The sequence below is a fragment of the Lepidochelys kempii genome, chromosome 3 (assembly GCF_965140265.1).
Source record: "Lepidochelys kempii isolate rLepKem1 chromosome 3, rLepKem1.hap2, whole genome shotgun sequence".
NCBI classification, from domain to species: domain Eukaryota; kingdom Metazoa; phylum Chordata; order Testudines; family Cheloniidae; genus Lepidochelys; species Lepidochelys kempii.
The window spans coordinates 108,477,235-108,501,370 of NC_133258.1; the positions used below are offsets into that span (position 1 = coordinate 108,477,235).

The 24,136-nt window shown below is 42.4% G+C and overlaps 1 protein-coding gene across 6 annotated transcripts in view; it reads left to right on the plus strand.

The window, feature by feature from the left end:
- Positions 1–24,136, plus strand: part of AIG1 (androgen induced 1) — a 196,153-nt gene that overhangs the window by 31,893 nt on the left and 140,124 nt on the right. For 4 of the 6 annotated variants that reach the window (XR_012158065.1, XR_012158066.1, XM_073337496.1 and 1 more), the window contains exon 2: positions 17,300–17,455. Coding sequence is in view for 2 of the 6 variants with exons in the window: in XM_073337496.1 (XP_073193597.1) it covers positions 17,300–17,455 (156 nt within the window). In the remaining 4 variants the exon portion in view is untranslated. Of the gene's footprint in view, positions 1–17,299; positions 17,456–20,228; positions 20,473–21,591; positions 23,121–24,136 lie in introns of those variants that run through there. The other 2 variants (XR_012158067.1, XM_073337497.1) reach the window with 2 other exon arrangements.

Here is a 24,136-nt window from a genome sequence, read left to right on the forward strand (position 1 = left end):
ACCATCCCTCCTTTCAGCTCTGGCATAAGGGCTATGGCCAAGGGAAAGGATGAGGCTGTAACTCTGATTTTATGCCAGTGATTCCTGGCCCCATGGGAGTTATTGGAGCTGAACGTAATTCAGTGCAACCTAAAGACTGCTCTAGTTACACCATGGAATGTGGGAATGCAAAGTGGCTTAAATCCATAATTTGCCTCCCTGTATCCTGAGCTGCACTAGTTGAAACTCTGGTGCAGCTGAAAATATGTGACATTATTTCTTGTCTTTGTCTGCAAACTTACTAAGACAAAACTGCATTGTTTCACATTCAGAAGGTTTGTTAGCAATTAAATAGACTAGAAGTGCAATTTTGTTTTAAAAAATTTAACTTTTCAGAAGCTGATTGTACCACCAGATAATTGCTAATATAATGTAGCATTGTGTGCAGCTTTCATCCATCCCTTGTCTGGATTCAGGATGCTTAGTCATTTCTTAAATACTTTTGCAAAAATCTTCCGCCCCATGCCAGGTATCTAGTTTTTATAAGGAAAAGGTTTTTTTCCCACTTGTTATAATCTTTGCAGATTTCCTTCCTGGGCATTCACTTCAAATGCTTGATTTTTAAATTTTAAAAAATGAAGAGGAAGAGTCTGGTAATAATGTGTTCCACAATCTGTATTGCAAGTAAATTTAAAGTTTAAATGTCTCAGCTACAATGTCTTTTTCCTAAACGTGTTTTCGATTTAGAGACTTCTTGAAACTGCTTTATTTTAGATCTCAAAATATGATTCCTTAGATTGTAAGCTACTATACACCAAATACAATAGATTCATTATTCTTGTTTTGTTCCCATGTAGTAGGGCAAGCTAATACAAATGTGCCTACAGTCTGCAAATCTGTGAACTATGCTCCCTTCTCAGATTATGATCCACAATATAGTATTCCACTTCTCCCTCATAATAAAAGCATAAGCAATTCTGGCCAAATATTTCAAACATGTCCATTAATTTTGGGTGCCCAATTTGAAACTAGGATTTAAGGCCAGATTTTTCAGAAGTGGTCAGCATTTTTGAAAGTTTGGGCCCAACATATATCAAGTTCATCACACAAAGGTTGAAGATGCCCAAAGTCAAAGGCCACTCTTGCAAATGTGGCATCTGTGCCTTAGTGTGATGTGCAGTTGTACACCATTACTGGTAAATTCTGTGGTGTACTAGCATTAGTTGCAGGTTGGTATGTAATCTCACTAGTGTGAAGTCACTCCATAGAGCACACTGTACCCTATCAATCCAGATAATTGTACGTCGATGACTGTACCTATTAATTTCGGAAGCGAATCCATATGCCTTCTTCAGTTGACTGTTCTCCTGCTTGTTAATTACATATTGATATCTCAGTACTGTTGCCAGTCTGGATATGGATCTGGGTACAATACAGTATATGTGATTTCTCTTGGATGGAGATGTCCTTTTGATGGATGGAGATCAAATATCCATGCTAATATTGTTAGCTTTGCCTTTGAGACCATTGACCATGAGGTGCTGTTGACCTGCTTATGGATGACAGTGTTACTCTTAAATGGATTTATCCTTTCTCTCAGAGCAATCCTAGAGGGTGCTGCTGGGCAATAGCTCAGGTTCCTCGAGGGCTCTTTCATGTGAGGCTCTTTGGGATCCCATCTTCTCCAACATATATGTGATCCTATTTAAGAAGGCTATGGGAGAAGCATGGGTTGTCTTCAGTACTATGATGGCACTGATCTTTACGTTTCCATCACTAACTCGGATGGTGCAGTTGAGTGTTGTTCATAGTGTCTGCTTGAGATTGGGGCATGAATGATTGTGAACACGTTGAGGACTTGAGCTCTATGAAACAGAAGTGATAATGGTAGATTAAAAAAACAATGAGATGATATGGCAAAATGTCTGTTCCCCTGTTTGAGGGGTGCTGTTTGCCATTTGTTACTTGTCTTTAGACATTAGGAGTCTGGTTAGATTTCCAGTTACTAGATGATAAACCTTCTGCAGTAGCTGAGCTGTTTTTTTCCATCTGTGTTTATCAAGAAGATTGCCTGTGACCTCTTTGTGATGCAGACCTTGCTACGGTGATTTGCACCTTTTCACCTTGAGAATAGATTAATGCAATGTTCTCTACTTGGGTTCTATCTTAAATCCATTTAGAAGCTGAACCCAGTGCAGAATGCAGCAACCTGCTCGTTAGGTGAGTCTTTCCATGAAGACATTTTACGAGTGTTTCATGACCTACGGTGGCTGCTTCTGGGTTTCCTGTTTGAATTTAAGGTGTTAGGTGTTGATTTATAAAGTTTTAAATGGTCTGGGACCTACCTACTTGAGAGACAGACACTGGTTCCATGTCATATTGCTGCAGCTAAGATCAACACATGTACTTAAGATGGTATTCTCTTGATTTAAAAGGGGGCAGATGGCAGGGCATTCTCCATAAGTACTTCTTAGCTTTGAAAACTGCTCTCCTTTTTTGTCTGAAATAGCTTGAATTTGTTGTCCTCTAGGACATCTTTTTTATGGGGACCTTTAGGGAGAAGAATATTATATAAGATGAAATTTTGAGGGAGTGTGGTGTATTGATTTCTTGTTGTAAGGTTGAGCCTGCAATTATTGTAGATGGTCGGCACAATGTTACTGGCTTCTGTCTTTATGGTTGTTTTTAAATAATTGTTAAAGGGATCTAGAGTTTAAGATTAATGCCTTCTTTGTTCATTCAATAAATACATATAAATAAATGCATACAATTATCTGCAATTGTAAATAACTTGCTTCACAACCTTTTCCTTTCATAGCTTCTCACCTTAAGTGCATTATTTCAAACTGAAAAGTTTTTTTTATTTCTTTCCTTCTGTGCATTGTTTTCCAGCAACATATTTAACTGATCTGAGCAATGAGGAAGCGGTGAAAGTCAAATATCTGTGCATGTCAGTGTGGTTTTAGATATTTTATTTTTGGTTTTTAACAGTATGTAATCTGTCCATAGTAATTGTTTAACCATCTGTAATGAAGCCCATAAGTTAGCTCAGTATATGACAATGCAGTGTAAAATCAACTCACTGCATGTGTAATATTTAGAGTCCTATAAATTGGAGATGGATGAAGAGTGCTAGGTCACCTACTCCATCCTTCTACTGGTGAAGGGTTTTTTATTCTTTGGATGGCAGGTTCTGTGAGGGAGGAGGAGGAGAGGGCTGGTGTTACCTTAGAGCAACACTACCACCAGAGAAAGTGCAAAACGTACAAGTGCTTTAAAGGGAGAGGAACCCAGAATGATGTTTGGGAAATCCTTTCAGAAGTCCACTTAGACTTTTCTAATGCCCTGAATCACTGTTTTAGGGAGATGAGAGTGCCTTTTGCATACTGTACATTCTTATCTTGGGAAACTGGGAGAAGGTAACCTGCACTGTTTAAAAAAAAAAATGAAGAGATTAAAATGTATGCTACAGTAGTAGTATTGTTGTGGGGTTTTCCATGGATCATTTAATTATCCAATTAATTGAATTTACAGTATGGAAATAAATGGCATGATGGATTAGCTTTTAGCAAGATTAGTAAAGTTAAGATTAAAATACACATCACTCATTTTAGTCATATGGTTGTGGCACTTTAAAAAAAAAAAATTACCTGAAATTTTCTTGTCACCTATACATTGAGAATAAAAATGTTGCAACTATGTGTATTTGAAACATAAAAATGTTCTGTAGGTTTTTAATTTATTCTGCTGTTAAGTGTTCCACTGTAGTATTCATATCTTTCCTTTAAATTAAGTGTGTATTGTTTTTATGAGGACTATTACAACATCTGTAGTAGGATAAAAGCCGCTATTCTCACCAACAAGAAATCCCTACCTACGGCTACAGAAGCAGTCATCACATTATTTCTGTGCACTTGGGGAAGTTTATGATTGAATGTCAAGCATTTTATAGATCAAAGCAATCTTTATTTCCTATTTTCCTCAGACTGGTTAGCTAATATGATTTCAAAGAAAAGGCTATAAAATTGAAAGCTATGATCTTTTAACTTGAAGTGCGTGTGGCTTTTCTGGACTGCAATTTTATTTCAGTGTTCTGTTCTTATAAAAGGATGTTGTTCTGCCCATATTAGATTTACCGTATGAGTTATTGGCTTATTAACCCATGAAAAGGATAAGACTCTTGTTAACTTCAACCCCTTAGAAACAGATCTAGGTTAGCCTCGAAGGAGTCTTAAAAGCATGAATTCCAAGGCCACATAAGATCTAAACTATAGGCCAGATACATGGAATTTGGCATAGTGAGATGTAAATTGCCTCTCGCTATTAGGGTTGCCAGGCGTCCGGTTTTTGACTGGAATGCCCGGTCAAAAAGGGACCCTGGCAGCTCCAGTCGGCGGCCGTTAAAAGTCCAGTCAGTGGTACGGCGGGGGCCCGAGGCTAAGGCAGGCTCCCTGCCTGCCCTAGCTCTGCGCAGTTCCCGGAAGCAGCCACCAGGTCCCTGCAGCCCTTAGGTGCATGGGTGGCCGGGGAGGTTCTGCATGCTGCCCCTGCCCCCAGTGCTGACTCCGCAGCTCCCATTGGTCGGAAACCGCAACCAATGGGAGCTGCAGGGGCAGCGCCTGTGGGCGCGAAGGCAATGTGTGGAGCCTCGCTGGCTGCCCATGCTCCTAGGGGCTGCAGGAATCTGGCAGACGCTTCCTGGGAGCCACGGTAAGCACTGCTGGGACCCAGCACCCCGGTTCCTCTCCTGCACCCCAACCCCCTGCCCCAGTCTGCAGTCCCGTCCCAGAGACTGCACCCCACACCCACCCAACACCCCAACATCCTGCCCCAGCCTGGAGCCCTCTCCCACACCCTGAACCCCTCATTTCTGGCCCCACCCCGGAGCGCACACCCCCAGACTAGAGTCCACACCCCCTCCCATACCCCAATATCCTGCCCCAGCCCAGAGCTATTTCCCACACCCCCAGACCCTTATCCCCAGCCCCACCCCAGAGCCTGCATCCCCAACTGGAGCCCTCCCTCCCTCCCACACCTCAACCCCTGCCCCAGCCAGGTGAAAGTAAGTGAGTGTGGAGGAGAGCAAGCGATGGAGGGAAGGGGGATGAAGTGAGTGGGGGCAGGTCCTCAGAGAAGGGGTGAGGCAGGGGCAGGGCCTCAGGGAAGGGGTGGGAAAGGGGTGTTCAGTTTTGTGCCATTAGAAAGTTTGGCAACCCTACTCACTATACCACTAAAGCTCCTAGTGAGGAAAATGGATTAACTCCAAGGGAATACAGGCAGTGAGCCCAATTCCCAAAGTACACAAAGGTTCTTTTATGCTGCCAGAATAGTGAGTGGGCTTCCCTGAGGCCGCTTATAGCCTGCATAAAGGGTTCTATGCCACCCCTGCTCCTAGTCCCCCCATACCTCCAGCATAACAGGCATCGGGATGGGGAGTGAAGTGATGGCCTTGGTCAGAGCCTAATGCATGACAGCTCTTCTCATAGGGACTCTGGGAAGCAAAATAAACTCTGCTCAAATTTACACCAGGGACTGAGCAGGTCGGCTGCTGCCCCAGAATATGGCAACTGCAAAGGTGGCTTAAAGCCACTTGTGCACTCTTCCTCTATGTCTCTCTTCCTGGCCCAAAAGCAGGAAGGGAGGAACTGAGAATTGAGTCAGTGGCAAAGAGTGGAGAGGTGATTGGTACATAATACCAACATATCTCTCAGGCGCCTTATGCATGCTTCTTCCCATTTGTCGTTGCTTGCTTACTTCCTGGCTTACTACACTGACTCTCTATAGTAATCCTGCTACAAGGGAGTTTATGCTGTAACTTCTCCTCACCTGAGCAGATTTTCCATCTCTGGCCTGCACTCCAAAGTTCTCACCAGCATAAAGCCAGGATGAATTTGGACATACCAGTTTATTCAAAATAACTGAATTTTGTGTAGCATCTTTCATACACTCTATTGCAAAATGTTTTATGGATAGCTTAGTGGCAGATCAGGTGAAGTAAAATTAACAAGTTCTCTGTGGTGTTAGCACTGCTGGAAGTCCAAATGTTTGCTATTGTGAATCAGAGCAGAGCAATAGGGTGGAAGAGCACAGAAGGTAAGGGCAGTGTATAATTAGCATGCTCTCTGAAGCTGCCACATTTCAGACCTTGTTAATTTTAGTTTGTTGTCACGCTTGGAACAGAGAGGTCAGATAGCTGCCAAGAGCAAAGTGTCAGTACATTAAATAATGTTGGAAGATACAGGAAGACTATTCCAGACAGCAAGAGCTGCAGAGGAGAAGGATTTTGTAGCAAGGTTGCATATGGAAGGGTAGAAGAGGCCTGTGCTATTTCCACCAGCAATCAGAAATTTAGGATTGCTTCCCAGTGTGGCTAAAATACGTCTGCCCACATGTATCACGCATAAAATAAGAGAATGAATGTGTAGGAGACAGCATAGTCCCAGGGATAGGGCACTGTCTGGGAACTGGGAGACCTGGGTCTGCCACTGATTTGCTGTGTGACCTCGAGAAAGTCCCTTTATCTCTTTGTGCCTTGGCTTCATCACTGTAAAATGACGATAAAGATACCTAAGTTCCTTTATAAATCATTTGAGATCCATAGCTGGGAAATACATCATAAGACTGAAGTATTTCACCAGTTTTCTAGCCTGGGTGAATAGTTAAAAGGTTTGGATTACAATGCAATGCCATTATTTCATTTTCTTTGAAATCAGAATATTTATGAATGTAAAAAATAATTAAGAGTTTAAGAATTGTGTTCTATTTGACACCTCGGAAAAAAAAAGTAATTTAATAAAAATACAATCCTAATCAGACTTTGAACTCAATATTTTCAGGATTCCTATCATTTTTCTAAAGCAGAAATAATATCAGATCCAATAATTTTGACATCATTAAGCAAAAAACCAGGTTAGGAAAAGAACAATTCTGTCATATCAAAAGGTATTGGAATCAGACATGTTAGAAAAGGGTTAGCCATTTAAATAGTCACATTTAGCAAGGCTGATTAAGTTTCCTTATTTCAGTTTTGATTTCCCATGTGTGTGTTTGAGTTTTAGGAGAATAAACAAGTTAACACTAGTGTTAACTTTATAAGATAAATGAAGGGACATTGAAGGCAATTAGATTGTCAAACATTTTATTTATTTATTTCCTGTGAAAATGAACATTGGCATTATGGAATCATGGTCATGACCCAATAGTTAAGGTTGTAACTCAGTACGTTACAAAATGGCATCACTATCTCTCTGAGAGAACCCATTGTTAAACTCAAGGAGATCCCTAAATGTTCTTTGATCACAGCGCTGTATTGTGCCCAGGACTTTGCTTAAGTGTTTAGTTACGAGTAGAAGCATATTTGAATACAGCAGAAAATTGCTAAGCTGCCTTTTGTTACCCTGCATGCCTTCATAATCAATACCAAAAATTATTAGTCTCCTCTCCTTTGTTTTCAAGAAAGTTTTAATAGCAGAGTCCTTTACTGAAGTCTAATTACCAAGACATCTTGACTGTTAAAAAAAAAAAAAATTCTACATTTACTAACATGCTGCAAAGATCCTTCATAAATTTCCTTTGGGCTGAACAAGGGACTTAATGTTGCCTTTGGGAAGCAACTGCTCTTATGGTAGATTTGAGTCACTGTTGACTGGTGCAAACCAGAACAACCCTGAGGGCTGATTTAACTTGTCCTAGCATCTTTTGTGGGTAGAAAGAAAGGGGGAGTAAAGTTACTGATGTGCCCCCTCTGCTGCTCCAGATGCGCTGACCACTGCATGGTGGGGACAGTAATACTTACCTACTTGGCTAGGTGGTTGTGAGGATTCATTCATGTTTTTACAGTGCTTTGAAGAGACAGATGAAAATATTTCTTTGATTATTTCCAGCTTTGGGATCATGGTTTTCAGAAGACAGTGTTTTTCTTTTCCTATTTCCATAACTGTTACAACACTACTGAGATTCATCAATCTTGGTCATTTGTGAATGTAACATGAATGACACATTCAGGATTGATGAGTCACCAGTTAAAAAGTAGCTGTTTCCTTATTGATTTTTTAAAAAAAACAACTCATTTAATCATTCTCACTTTTTTCAAGTCTTTTTTTCAAGTCTGCTCTACCAAAATGATCTACACCTGGTGGCTTTCAGACAGGTTTTTTTCAATATTCAATAAGCAGATCGGTTGCAAATATTTCCAGAACATTAGGACACTTAAATTGAACTTCATGTGTCTGTTGCAGGGGGGTCCTACCAGTCAGTCTGGAAAGATTACTCTTTAATAAAATTTATTTATTTTGGGGAATAAATAGTTTACGTGTCAAGTTTTAGGAACCTTCCAGCCATCAGAAACCTTATCCTGAAGTTCAGTTTAGTACAGACAGCTGCAATGCAAGACTTTTTACCCTACTTAACTAACTATCCCAAACAGTGCCTAGAGTGCTGCCTTTCCTGCTGATTGCTGAGCACTGCTTAGGAGACACTACCAATCCTCCTGAAATGTATAAAATTAGCATTTAAGACAAAATAATGGCATAACTTTCTGTGCAGAGTATAATACTAATAAGATTAAGTTTTAGCAAAGAAAAACATAAAAGATGTAATCTAATAATACCAAAATACATTCTGAATAAACTATATTACACATGTTTGCTGACTGGATGATATAAGTTTAATTAAATTATACTGTCTTATAAACAGAATATGGTAGGTAGTAATGGCAGCTTTTGTACGTATAGTGCAAGAAAGCAAGGGGGGATTGGGGATTATTACAAAATGAATGTAGTACAAGCTACTTAAAATCAAAAAGATAAAGATGAAAATGGAATTGTAGTTTCTTAAATGCTTCTACAAGTGAAATTCATGTTTCCTCAGATATATTAGATGGGGTGAAATAGAAGGAGACAAATCTAAAATTGGGGGAAAAAAACCACCTAAGAAAACTTTCTTTTTCTGAAGGTGAGAGGTTGGAATGTGTGTGTCTGAGGGGAGTGATCCAAGTAAAAATTATTGCACTGATTTCAGAATGTGTAGTACTCTTCAGTCTCAGAATCTGGTAAAATTCTTATTTATATTGCTGTGATATACTGTATTTTGTCCATTCCATCTCTTCATGTGCTACATAGTAGAAGATTCCTGGCTGTTAGCACTTCTGAACCAGATGGCATATTCTTCTGTCATGTTGAGATCATGCTGAAAATGCCATCTATGTAAAACAGCTGAGACATAACACTTTGACATCAGGTTTTCAATAGTTACATAGCTATTGGTTTTTATCAGTTACCATTCATTTTTGGCCATTAATTTTTTTTTTGAGTTTTATTTACAGATGAGAATGAGTATATATTAAATGCATTATTAACCCCCCAACCCACCCGATTCCCCACACAAATACTGGATTTCTAAGGATTTTTGCCAGTTTACCTAACTCAAGTCCTGTCCATAGCATCAAAGAACTTTATATGGTTTTGAAAAAAATATTAACCATGTTATGGAAACTGCTTTTAAAACTACGTTAGTACAACCACACAGCTTCTCTGGTAAGTGTGTCATAACATATCCAACATGGTTCTTGAGAGGTAGTCAACTCTGGTAAGGCAGAATAGTGTTTCTGACTAAGGCCTGAATGCAGAAAAGGAAGTAGGCATCTAACTCCTTATTTTAGGCATTTGGATCCTGGTTTCAGCATCACTGCAATACACAACTCTGGCTTCCCCCACCAAATCCTCTAGGCACCGAAACTCACTTGGCACCTAAGTTTTTGTAGTAAAAGTTTCCTTAGTGCCTGTGTTTCTGCCCTGAGCATGTGCATTGCTGCCTCATTTTCAGTGACTGGACACCTATCTCCTGCTTAAGCCACAGAGCAATTCACAACCTGGGGAAGACAGGCATTTGGCTGCCTAAGGTTCATGCAGGGCCTGATGCAATAGGTGTGCTCAGAAGCAATTTACCAGATTGAGCCACTCGGGTGAGTTCACACACAACAGTTGGGGAAGCAGGGAAGAGGAGAAGGACTTCCCTCAGAGCTTTTACCCTAGTACTTAGAGCTAAACCACCTGGGTTTGGGAGACCCCTGGTTCAACTGCCTGCCCCATGTGAGGGGGTGAAGAGATTTGAACTGCAACCTGCCACCTCTCCAAAAAGTGCTCCAACCAGTGGGCTATGGGATAATCTGATGTGACTTTCCCTCAATCTCTCCTGTTGTTGTTGTTGTTGCATTCATGATAAATGACAAAAGAGTAATTGGAGCAGAGAGACTGGACTGGACCTGGTGTTTCCCACTTCCTGGGTGAGCTCTGACCATCAGGTGCTATAGAGTCATTTGAGGAATTCTCGTGCTTGTACTGTCTCCCTCTCCCTCTCCCTCTCTCTCTCTCTCTGGCCGCCCACGTGACTCTTTAAGAGAGAGAGCCAGGGAGAGGGAGGCAGCACAGAGTATGAGAATTACTCTATAATCTTGTGGTTAAAGAGAGAGAAGCCTATATAACTTAGATGGCAAAGTCCCATTTTCAGAAGTGATTTAGGCACTTAGCAGCTCAAGTTCCACTGACTTTCAGTGAGACTTAAGCTCCTATATAATAATAATGTCTTCTGCAGTTTCCACAGTATGCATCCGATGAAGTGAGCTGTAGCTCACGAAAGCTCATGCTCAAATAAATTGGTTAGTCTCTAAGGTGCCACAAGTACTCCTTTTCTTTTTGCAAATACAGACTAACACGGCTGCTACTCTGAAACCTGTCATTAAGCTCCTGTGTGCCTAAATAACTTTTGAAAGGACTTAGCTGTTTAAGTCATGTAGCCCTTGCAACACAGAGTAGAGCAACACCTAAATACCTTTAAAAATCAAAGCCTAAGACTCAATCTGGGTTCTTTCCTTCTCATTCATGAGCACTGCATGCCAGATTCTGTGCAATCTCATTGGTTTAAAATCATGCTCTCAGTTACACCGAAGGAACCCCACTAGATTTCAGTGAGCCAGATTGGCACAGTTGTGTAAAAGGTGGAGGAAGAGGGTGAAAGGAGCCAGTGGATGGTGACCTGTGTCATGTGATATGGAATTATTAATGTCTTATAACGCTGACTCATGTGATGTGACTAAATCCAGGAAATAAAGTTGAGTCTCTTTTTCCACTTCCTGTGTGTCACATTCTTATTATGGGAGCTTTGTCCATATTTGTGCATTACAGTCTATACACTAGGAGAGGACTCTCAGGATAGGATGAGGGTAGTGACAGGATTCCAGATTTTTATAAGGCTGGCCATCACTGCGGCATTTGTACACCTTCCATAAAAAATAAACACAATATATATCTCTCTACTGGCAAAAATAAGTTTTAAGGTATTGTTGGGATTTAAATAAATAGGAATGTGCGTATGTGTGTATGCATTGAGGTGTCTCTGAGCATTCCAACAATAACTCTAAAACAAAGAAATGGGTTTGGTATTTAGGTTTCCTTTGCCCTACTCTGTATTTGTATCCCTTTTGCTCTCTCTCTTACATTGTTTTTTTTTAAGAGAAGGTACTGTGTGTTATGGACCAAGTATAGGTGGTATGTCCTAGTAGTCAGAGCAGCAGTCAGGGCTAGTGGGCAGAGCAGGCATCCAGGTTGGGGAACGAAGCCAAGGGTCAGCAGCAGAGTCCACTGCCAGTTACCAGAGCCAGGCGTCAAGCCAGAGTTAGAGGCAGGAGCCAGGTGATCCTCCAATCAGAGCTCCTGTGGGTGGTGCCTTGGCCAGGGATATAGTCCTAGTAGCATCTCAGCCCACTGGGTTTCAATAGGCATTGGGTGGAGGGCAAGATGCAGCAGCTGTGTGAGGGACGCCCCGACCTTTCCCCCCCAGGCCAGACCTAGGTTCAAGACCCAAGACATCACACTGTTTTGTGTTGTAAAAGCACCTGCCACATTGTGGGACCTACTGAAAACAAATGAAAAATAATAAATCATCCAAAACACCTCTTGGCACTCCAACTGTGTGGAGGAGCATTGGCCACATCCCCAGATGGGCTCGGCTATAATAGCGTAACATTAACTACTCAGCAGATTAACTAGAATGCAGCTGCTCTTCCATCTCTGGCTCTTAATTAACAAGGCTTCTTCCCCAATCCTTGCGGGTTAGAAGAAGGTGACTTCAAGTAATTTGCAATATTTTTTGTAAGTTTTTGAATCCCTATAAATTTACTTAATTATGTATTGAGTGGTATTCTTCTTTTGTTTGAAAATTGAAAAAAAAACAACATCAAAGTTCAGTGCCCAAGTTTGTCATCCAAGATGATGGCAAATGGGAGGAAAAGGGCAACCTTCATGCCATCCTCCCTGTTAAGGGCTTTGGCATGACTAATGCCATCAACATGGCAACAGAACACTGACCAATGGCCTCATTGTGGAAAAAGCAACCCAAGCAATATGGCGCTTTTAGGGCAAACACTGAAAGAGGAAACATATATTCATACCTACATGTATGGCACTTCAAGAAGGCCTTTCTCCTGAAAAATTTAGTACTATCAAACTGTTCTTTGACATATATTTAAATAAAATTTTGTGAGTTCATGCTTACATTTTCATCATCATTTTCTTTCTTTTTAAGTTTTATTTAATTTTATATATTTATTGTCCATGAATACCATGTATTTCTCTGTGCTGTAGCTCCTGGTTCTAATATTCTCAGTACCATCCTGCAGTATTACACTCAAGCATGCATTCCCCAGTTTGTTTGCTCCCCAAGTTAACAAAGAGACAGAGATGGAAAAGGAGCTGAGAAGAATGCAACAATCATGCGGACACAGGAAATAGCGGAGGAGTCAGTAGCTGTGGAGAAGAAGGATCAATAGCTTGAGTTAGTCAAGAGTGGTAACAGCCCTAGCAAACAATTGCCACCCTAGGCTGCCTTCTGTAAACACAGAGCAGCCCAATGTCAAAACCACTTCATTACTCTTGTCTTACCTGAATGTGCTCAGGATATTTGAACTTTGGAGGATTTTGCTGTTGTAATTCACATTCCCGTGTATATAAAGATGCTAAAACAAGCATGGTCCCAGTACACCGATTCCAATCAATCGCACTTACAGTAGCCAAACAGACAAATAGTCTGGCCTAAAGTACTTCAATGTGTCTTAAATCACACTACCATGCTAACTGCTCAAGCATAAAATATGTTCACAACACCAGATTATTTTACTGATCCATTATGTCAAAAGCCTGAAAAATAGAAACAACAGTGCTCGAAGGTGACAAGGAGTGTAACAGATAATCTGAGGTAATAAATCATATTAGGGTTTTTTTTTTCCCAAACCATGGATTTGGCAAACTATAAAAAGTGTAATTTATGTGGACTGACAGATACCAGCAATTTTTGTTTTCGCATGCTGGTAGAGCTAAAATTTGGTGCTATTGTTTGGGCTGCTTGTTCTCTTAGAAGAGAGAGTAATAACAAATTCATATAAGGCTGCCTTCAAGGGACAACTTGTTCAGATACTGACAATATTTGGGAATTGCGAATGAAATGCCTAGAAGTTTGGAGATATAAATTATATTCTCAGAACAGTGAACTATAGCCACAAACTCATAATTATGAATCCCTCAAAAATACATTCCCCTTCTTTTTCACTGGAAACTTACCTGTAAGTAAACTAGGAGGTAGTATTACGTGAAAAGGTATGTTAATTTTATGCACAACCAGGGCCATTTCTGGAATGTATAAAGGCGATTTCACCCATTATGTCAATTTCTTGTTTTTGTTTCTTGATTACTATTGCATGTTTGTTTTACATAATGGACCTGTATTTATTTCTTTTTGTAAATCTGTGCTCTCTTCAAACTCTGTTCACAGGCTACCAGTATCTCTTTCTACATGGATGAGATCCAGACTTGCAAATTTAAAAAAAGAAAAAAAAAAGTTTGCCTGCATTTTGCAATTTTCACCGGGGTCCTAGTGGGGAGCCAGCTGTACTCACTCAATTAGGGTGAACTGCAAAGAAGGGGCAGACAATCCCAGTAAAGTTGGTGGATATTCCAATAAAATTTATCAAGCCAGTATAAAACAGCATCTTTATTACCTCACTGGTTACTCAGAAGTCCAAACAACACAGTTCCCTTAAAGTGATCCAGCCTTAGGCCTCCATTCAGGTACCTAAGTCAAATATGATGATTTTTGAAAATCTTCTTTCATCATATAAAAGAAAAGGTTCTACCTATCCCAAAGAATTGGACACATTACCTCCCAGACTAATGAAAGTTTCAGATCTTACCCAAATACACACTACAGCCAATTCTTATTAACTAAACTAAAATTTATTTTAAAAAAAGAGAGAGAGTATGGTTAAAAGATCAATATGCATACAGACATGAGTTCAATTAATTGAGATTCAGATTCATAGCATAGATGGTGAGCTTTGTAGTTGTAAAGAGTTCTTTCTGAAATAGTTCATAGTTTATAGTCTAACGTCCAAATATATTCAAGGTATACCAGCATAACTGGGACCTTAGTCTTGGGACTCAAACTTCCCCTGATGAAGCCTAAGCAGATCTGAGATGAACAGGATCAGGTTCCAAGGTCTTTTTATACAGTGTTCTAGCATCTACTTGACTGCACAGTCGTGGATAAACAATAGACTTTTGATGTAACTTTTCACTTTCTAAACACTACCAGTAATTAGTTACACAAATTAACAGGGGACAGTTTGCTTGTTCCTGCACCGTTCGCAGATTATTTGCTATACATATTTCAGGGAAGGGGTTGGAATGGGAGCAGGGAAGGGGTGGAAAGAGGCGGGGCAGGGCCTCATGGAAGGGGTGGAGTGGGGGCGGGGCTGGGACAGCAGGGGGGTGGGTATCAGTGATGCGGCCCTCAGGCCAATGTACTAGTCCTCATGTGGCCCTTGTGGTCATTTGAGTTTGAGACCCCTGCTGTAGAGACTCATATTTTCAGCTCTGGAGGTCCCTGGTTCAATTCCCAATTTTGGACAAAAGGGCAGTTGTCAAGATAGCACTTCTTATGCATTGTATGTAGGGAAGAAAGTGATTAGCCATAGCTCTGTGTGCTATTTGTATGGGGGAGCTGGGGAAGCTTCCTCCCTAAACTCTGAAGTATTTATTCCTGGCTCTATTCAGTAACTCTCTGTCAGGAAATGTATTTTTCCCTCCTGTCTTATATTTTTCTGTAGTTTTCATTGTTAGTTGTTAAATTTATTTGTTATACATTATCCCTCATACCACAACTTTTGAATCCTATGGATAGCTTCCTTCCCATCAGTATTTTCACAAATTCATCACTATACATTATGATAGCATTACATTTCCCCCCATGTAATTTTGTCCTCATAGCAGAATAACTGAAAGAAGCAGCTCAGTTTATGATTGATTAGGAAATGTACAATTTCAGTTCCCTTTGGAAATGTGGGTGTTTCAGGCTATATTACTTTGAATAGATCTCATTTCAGGAAATCATAGTTAGATTTGCAAACAACCTATTAGGTCACTCATCCAAACTCTGCCAGTGCAGTATTGGTCCCTACAGTATATTCTTGAATGTTTTGTCCAATCTCACTTTGAATGACTCAAGCAATAAGGCTTCCACTACTTCCTCTGGGAGACTATTCCATGGTCTAATAGATTTCACTGTTAGGAAATATTTCCTGTCACTTGGCCTACATTTTCTTATGCTCAGATTCATCTAGTTATTTGTAGTTATACTTCTCTAGACCTCCCTTAACAGGACCTTTTCCTTCCTTGATACTTATACCCTTCAGTAAATTGTAGATGGTTAACAAAAAGAAAAGGAGTACTTGTGGCACCTTAGAGACTAACCAATTTATTTGAGCATGAGCTTTCGTGAGCTACAGCTCACTTCATTGGATGCATACTGTGGAAACTGCAGAAGACATTATATACACAGAGACCATAAAACAATACCTCCTCCCACCCCACTCTCCTGCTGGTAATAGCTTATCTAAAGTGATCATCAAGTTGGGCCATTTCCAGCACAAATCCAGGTTTTCTCACCCTCCGCCCTCCCACACACAAACTCACTCTCCTGCTGGTAATAGCCCATCCAAAGTGACCACTCTCTTTAAAATGTGTATGATAATCAAGGTGGGGTTAACGGATCTCTTTGGTCATCATTTGGCCAAGGTAAAACATTTTTAGCTCTTGTAATCTTTCCGTATAAGTAGGCCATCTGATTGGTGGGGAGATTATTTTTGATTAAATGCTGTCTTAAAAGAAGCAAAGAGGAAAAAATGCATTAGCATCGTGGAGTTTCAGGGGACCCAAAATCTTATTTTTAAAATCAAAATGTTTAGGTTTTTTGAGTTTTAAGTAGAAGTGGAGAGTTTCCCCAAAGAACTTAAATTTTTTTTTCTAACTCTAACAATTTATCATGTATCATGGCTGGCATCATCAGTGCATGTTTTGGAATGTTGCTTGATCTATGTTTTGCACTAGTTTTTAAGAAAAATGTGTGCCTCTGCAGTATGTGCGGAGGGAGCTGTGGCAGCAGCAATAACACAAGCTGTTCCGTTAGTGTGGTGATGACACAGGATGCTCAGTGGGCATTTGAAGGCCTGTTTGCTAATTTACAGCCAGTAGTGAGAAAATTGAGCTTCTGGAATTCTGCAACAGCATCACCAGACAGCTCAGGTAAGATAGCCAGGTGGAGAAAAAATGGAGGGAAGGATTCTTGGGGTAGAAATAATTTTTTCATGTTGAATCCGAACAACAGACCCCTCACTTGTAAATCAGTCCCTCCAACCATTTAATCATTTATGTTGTATTTTTCTGAATTCCCTCTGACTGGTATCATAGAGTCCAGAAATATATTGTTGTCTCACTTGCTTTTTGTTTTTGTTTTTTTCTTCCATATTGCAAGTTCATATCCACTACCATCCTTGTAGGGTTTTCTAAGGTCCCTATTCTGCCAAGACTTGTGCATATATTTAATTATATTTTGCAGAATCTGTACCCAAGTAATTTTTTCCTATTTAATATAATAATGCTTAGCTCTTACATAACACTGTATAAACATGAACTAATAATCCTCATATTGGAATCTCCCTGTTGGACTGGTAACATTGAGAGGTTAAGTGACTTTCCCAAAGTGACACAATGAATCACTATCGGAGCTGAGATTTGACTTGAGGAGTTCCTTGCTGACTGTCCAGCACTATGCTCCATCTCTATGGTCCTGATTCAGTAAAACACTTAAAAACACGTATGTAACTTTAGGAACACACTTAAGTGCTTGGATGACTCAGAGTCTTTATCTGTATCTCTATTGCATCTGATGATCTGTGTATTTATAGTCTTCAAGATTGGATTTTATTTCCATGCAGGTTATCCAGGCTGTCTTTTTTGGGATCTGCGTATTGACTGATCTCTCCAGTCTTCTCACCAAAGGAAGTGACAGCCAAGAACAAGAAAGACAGTTAAAAAAGCTCATTTCCCTCCGTGACTGGATGATGGCTGTTTTAGCCTTTCCTGTTGGAGTTGTAAGTATGGTGCTAAGCAGTTAATTTCACTGCCATGCAGGTGCATCATTTAACTTGTTCATTGTTTCCTGACTGTAAAAAGATTGACATGATTAGCAAAAGGGATAAATGACTGAAAAAAGGGGGAAATGGGAGCACAGTTTTGTCACACTTTAGTTATCCTGAAGATAACTTTCAGTTACTTTTTAATTTCATTTTTTAAAAATAATCCACTGTTGAGGCATCTGGATTCATGATATAAATAAAATGTACTTACACATTAGGACGGGGTGGACAAACTACGGCCAGTGAGCCGTTTTAAGCTGGCCCACGAACTCCTGCTGGGGAGCAAGGTCTGGTGCTTGCCCCGCTCCAGCCGTGGGGTCCAGGTCGGGGGCCACACCATGTGGCTCAGCCCTGCTCCAGCCGGGGCGTGGCCCTGCTCCAGGGCGCACAGTTGGGGGCTACACCGCATGGCTCCCGGAAGCAGCTGCGTGGCCCCACTCTGAAGGTTGGGGGCCACTTCATGCACACGAGCCGGAGAAGGGATATGCCGCTGCTTCCGAGAGCTGCTTGAGGTAAGCGCCACTCAGAGCCTGCACCCCTGAGCCTCTCCCCATCCCCCAACCCCCTGCCCTGCCCTGATCTCCCTCCTGCTCTCCAAACCGCTCGATTCCAGCACGGAGCACCCTCCTGCACTACAAACCTCTCATCCACAGCCTCACCCCAGAGCCCTCACCCACAGCTAGAACTTGCACCCCTTCGTGCACCCCTGCCCCAGTCCTGATCCCCCTCCCGCCTTCCAAACCCCTCAGTCCCAGCCCAGAGCACCCTCCTACACCCTAAACTCCTCATTCCCACCCCTACCCCAGAGCCTGCACCCCCAACCAGAGCCTTCACTCCCTCCCACACCCGAACCCACATGTTGTGAGCATTCATGGTCTGCCATACAATTTCTATTCCCCAGTGTGGCCATCAGGCCAAAAAGTTTGCCCATCCCTGCATTAGGGTCTTGATCCTTTGCAAGTATGAGGTAGGTTGGCATGTAGACTGTTTGGGATTCAAGTTGGATTCTTTCTATATTGCACATCATCATCAGTGATAGAAGCTCTGCCCTCCATGGGTTTGCACAAGTGTAACTGACTGGAGTTTGCTAAGCAATTCTGTTGATGATGCAAAAGAGAGTAGAATCTAGCACTCTCCCTGTTAGCCCTTGGGCTCTTCAGAGCTAAGAGGAGTAAAAACATGTTTTTGTCATTAAGGTGCACTAGTTTCTCTCCAACACACAGAGGGGGCAGAGTAAGAAGGCATTTATGAGTACTTTTCAGAGTAAAACTGCTCTTCTGTGGCTCTTAAATCAATGGGACTTTTGCCATTGACTACAGTGGTGCAGGATTGGGCATGACGCAACTCAGATTGCCAGTGCTTTCCACCCAAAACTTGGACCAGGTTAGCAGAAGATTTGTGAACCTTACAATAAGCGCAGGCCCAAATTGTCAAGCTGTAATGAGACTGGAAATCATGCCTCATTTTTTGTTTCTTTATGAAAGTTTGCCAGTTCTAATTGCAACCTTGTGAACCACTGTTCGCCTTGTACTGTCTTCTAGCTATACTGTACTGTATGAGGTCTCATTGTCGACAATGTTTCATAACAACTAGGTATCTGTTGTAACTTTACAGTTAACACACCAATTTAAAATATCAAATTTTATATACTTCATCAGGCTTTGTTCAAATCCTTAGTGTGATATTTTACAGTCCACTCCATGAAGAAATACAGAATGCTTGTGCAAGGTTATAAAATATAAAACACATGTACAGCATTGTACAGGTGTTCCCTTCCCAGAACACCCAGTTGGTAGCCTTAAATTACTCATTAGCCATTGCTAAGGGTAACTGCTGCTATTCGTATTGGGTTAACTGGCTGCAATTTTTCTACTATGACATAAGAAACACACAGTAATAATTAATGTACTTTTAAAAAATACCTGGAAATAAACAGGCTTGCAAAATATCATTTTTTACAATTATATTTTGAGGAAGATTGGGAGTTATGTAGTAGTTGTGACTGTGACTGATAACAGATGCTTTTCCTGCTGTTGTTACTAGAAAAGAGAGAGCCCCTTAAGAACAGCATTACATTATTTTAAAGTTTTTAATTGATTCTTTTTGGGAAAAAACTCACCATATTAGCTTTTACACACATCAAGAGACACATTCTCCTGCCTTTTCTGGCTCTCTCGCCAGCAATTCAGTATCCACAATGCCACTTACGATACTATGTTTCTCTCTCCTCTGTTTTAACTCTCTGCTGGCTTTTGTGTACTCCTTCAGTACCTCCTCTCATATTCCCAGCACTGAAACTTTTTAAGACCATTTGAGGCCTCCTGTGAAGACATTAGCTACAGCTTCTGTTGGCAGTAGCTGCAGTTTCTAAGCATTCGGAGCTATATCTATTTTTTTTTCTTTCAGGCGTTACTTGTTTTGCCATCTGTGGAGGAGGAGCTAGCAAGCATTGTAAGCACTCTCTAAATGAGATGTACAAATGAGCATTCTCTAAATTAACCAGTTCCTAGGGGATATACTTCACACATGGGAACTAGCTGGTTTCCTAAGGGTTAAAACACACACAAATGTCCTGTTGTCTTGTCTTTGTTGGTTAGTTATCCTGAACTGGAAATGGCCCTTAGGGGCTGGGTGTGTGTCCCTGAGTTCTATTGTCAAAGAAACCGAGAAAATAACTAGCTAAGTATATTGTAAATATAGTCTTTCTCTCTTTTTTTTTTTCCTAAAGGTGACCTCCAGATAGGGAACAAAATGTCTTTGCTTCATTTTTTGCTCTTAATTTTGTACAAAGAAGGCCTAAAAAGATTTTGTTGTTCCCGTCTCTCCTGGCTGCTGGGAGACAAACAGTAGAGCCTCCGAATGTAACACTCAGCAGCCAGACTCAGACTTTTCTGAATGTCTGGTCCTTCACCAATCAAGAGTCCCTCCTGAAACCTGACTCTTTCTCCGATTCATCAGTTACCACTCACTGGGTATGTCTACACTACGGAATAAGGTCGAATTTATAGAAGTCGGTTTTTTAGAAATCGGTTTTATATATTCGAGTGTGTGTGTCCCCACAGAAAATGCTCTAAGTGCATTAAGTGCATTAACTCGGTGGAGTGCTTCCACAGTACTGAGGCTAGAGTCGACTTCCGGAGCGTTGCACTGTGGGTAGCTATCCCACAGTTCCCGCAGTCTCCGCTGCCCATTGGAATTCTGGGTTGAGATCCCAATGTCCGATGGGGCTAAAACATTGTCGTGGGTGGTTCTGGGTACATATCGTCAGGCCCCCGTTCCCTCCCTCCCTCCGTGAAAGCAAGGGCAGACAATCGTTTCGTGCCTTTTTTCCTGAGTTACCTGTGCAGACGCCATACCACGGCAAGCATGGAGCCCGTTCAGATAACCGTCACCGTATGTCTCCTGGGTGCTGGCAGACGCGGTACAGCATTGCTACACAGTAGCAGCAACCCATTGCCTTCTGGCAGCAGACGGTGCAATACGACTGGTAGCCGTCCTCGTCGTGTCCGAGGTGCTCCTGGCCACGTCGGCTGGGAGCTCCTGCGCAGACATGGGCGCAGGGACTAAATTTGGAGTGACTTGACCAGGTCATTCTCTTTAGTCCTGCAGTCAGTCCTATTGAACCGTCTTATGGTGAGCAGGCAGGCAATACGGATTGCTAGCAGTCGTACTGTACCATCTTCTGCCGGGCAGGCAAGAGGTGAGGATGGCTAGCAGTCGTACTGTACCATCTTCTGCCGAGCAGCCATGAGATGTGGATGGCATGCAGTCCTTCTGCACCGTCTGCTGCTAGCCAAAGATGTAAAAGATAGATGGAGTGGATCAAAACAAGAAATAGACCAGATTTGTTTTGTACTCATTTGCTTCCCCCCCTCCCCTGTCTAGGGGACTCATTCCTCTAGGTCACACTGCAGTCACTCATAGAGAAGGTGCAGCGAGGTAAATCTAGGCATGTATCAATCAGAGGCCAGACTAACCTCCTTGTTCCAATAAGAACAATAACTTAGGTGCACCATTTCTTATTGGAACCCTCCGTGAAGTCTTGCCTGAAATACTCCTTGAGGTAAAGCCACCCCCTTTGTTGATTTTAGCTCCCTGAAGCCAACCCTGTAAGCCGTCTCGTCAGTCGCCCCTCCCTCCATCAGAGCAACAGCAGACAATCGTTCCGCACCTTTTTTCTGTACGGACGCCATACCAAGGCAAGCATGGAGGCCGCTCAACTCACTTTGGCAATTAGGAGCACATTAAACACCACATGCATTATCCAGCAGTATATGCAGCACCAGAACCTGGCAAAGCGATACCGGGCGAGGAGGCGACGTCAGCGTGGTCACGTGAGTGATCAGGACATGGACACAGATTTCTCTGAAAGCATGGGCCCTGCCAATGCATGCATCATGGTGCTAATGGGGCAGGTTCATGCTGTGGAACGCCGATTCTGGGCTCGAGAAACAAGCACAGACTGGTGGGACCGCATAGTGTTGCAGGTCTGGGACGATTCCCAGTGGCTGCGAAACTTTCGCATGCGTAAGGGCACTTTCATGGAACTTTGTGACTTGCTTTCCCCTGCCCTGAAGCGCATGAATACCAAGATGAGAGCAGCCCTCACAGTTGAGAAGCGAGTGGCGATAGCCCTATGGAAGCTTGCAACGCCAGACAGCTACCGGTCAGTTGGGAATCAATTTGGAGTGGGCAAATCTACTGTTGGGGTTGCTGTGATGCAAGTAGCCCAAGCAATCAAAGATCTGCTGATATCAAGGGTAGTGACCCTGGGAAATGTGCAGGTCATAGTAGATGACTTTGCTGCAATGGGATTCCCTAACTGTGGTGGGGCCATAGACGGAACCCATATCCCTATCTTGGCACCGGAGCACCAAGCCGCCGAGTACATAAACTGCAAGGGGTACTTTTCAATAGTGCTGCAAGCTCTGGGATGCAGAGGGAAAGGTACATGACGCTCGCATCTTCAGGAACTCTGGTCTGTTTCAAAAGCTGCAGGAAGGGACTTTATTCCCAGACCAGAAAATAACTGTTGGGGATGTTGAAATGCCTATATGTATCCTTGGGGACCCAGCCTACCCCTTCATGCCATGGCTCATGAAGCCATACACAGGCAGCCTGGACAGTAGTCAGGAGCTGTTCAACTACAGGCTGAGCAAGTGCAGAATGGTGGTAGAATGTGCATTTGGACGTTTAAAGGCGCGCTGGTGCAGTTTACTGACTTGCTTAGACCTCAGCGAAACTAATATTCCCACTGTTATTACTGCTTGCTGTGTGCTCCACAATATTTGTGAGAGTAAGGGGGAGACGTTTATGGCGGGGTGGGAGGTTGAGGCAAATCGCCTGGCTGCTGGTTACGCGCAGCCAAACACCAGGGCGGTTAGAAGAGCACAGGAGGGCGCGGTTCGCATCAGAGAAGCTTTGAAAACCAGTTTCATGACTGGCCAGGCTACGGTGTGAAAGTTCTGTTTGTTTCTCCTTAATGAAACCCCCCGCCCCTTGGTTCACTCTACTTCCCTGTAAGCTAACCACCCTCCCCTCCTCCCTTCGATCACCACTTGCAGAGGCAATAAAGTCATTGTTGCTTCACATTCATGCATTCTTTATTCATTCATCACACAAATAGGGGGATGACTACCAAGGTAGCCCAGGAGGGGTGGTGGAGGAGGGAAGGAAAATGCCACACAGCACTTTAAAAGTTTGCAACTTTAAAGTTTATTGAATGCCAGCCTTCTTTTTTTTGGGCAATCCTCTGTTGCGGAGTGCCTGGTTGGCTGGTGGCCCCCCCACTGCGTTCTTGGGTGTCTGGGTGTGGAGACTATGGAACTTGGGGAGGAGGGCGGTTGGTTACACAGGGGCTGTAGTGGCAGTCTGTGCTCCAGCTGCCTTTGCTGCAGCTCAACCATACACTGGAGCATACTGGTTTGGTCCTGCAGCAGCCTCAGCATTGAATCCTGCCTCCTCTCATCACGCTGCCACCGCATTTGAGCTTCAGCCCTGTCTTCAGCCCGCCACTTAGTCTCTTCAGCCCGCCACTTACTCTCTTCAGCCCACCACCTCTCCTCCCGGTCATTTTGTGCTTTCCTGCACTCTGACATTATTTGCCTTCATGCATTCGTCTGTGCTCTGTCAGTGTGGGAGGACAGCATGAGCTCGGAGAACATTTCATCTCGAGTGTGTTTTTTTTTTCTTTCTAATCTTCACTAGCCTCTGGGAAGGAGAAGATCCTGTGATCATTGAAATACATGCAGCTGGTGGAGAAAAAAAAAAGGGACAGTGGTATTTAAAAAGACACATTTTATAAAACAGTGGCTACATTCTTTCAGGGTAAACCTTGCTGTTAACATTACATACATAGCACATGTGCTTTCGTTACAAGGTCGCATTTTGTTTCCCCCCACCCCGTGGCTACCCCCTCAACCCTCCCCGTGGCTAACAGCGGGGAACATTTCTGTTTAGCCACAGGCAAACAGCCCAATAGGAACGGGCTCCTCTGAGTGTCCGCTGAAGAAAAGCACTCTATTTCAACCAGGTAACCGTGAATTATATCTCACTCTCCTGAGGATAACACAGAGAGATAAAGAACGGATGTTGTTTGAACGCCAGCAAACATACACTGCAATGCTTTGTTGTACA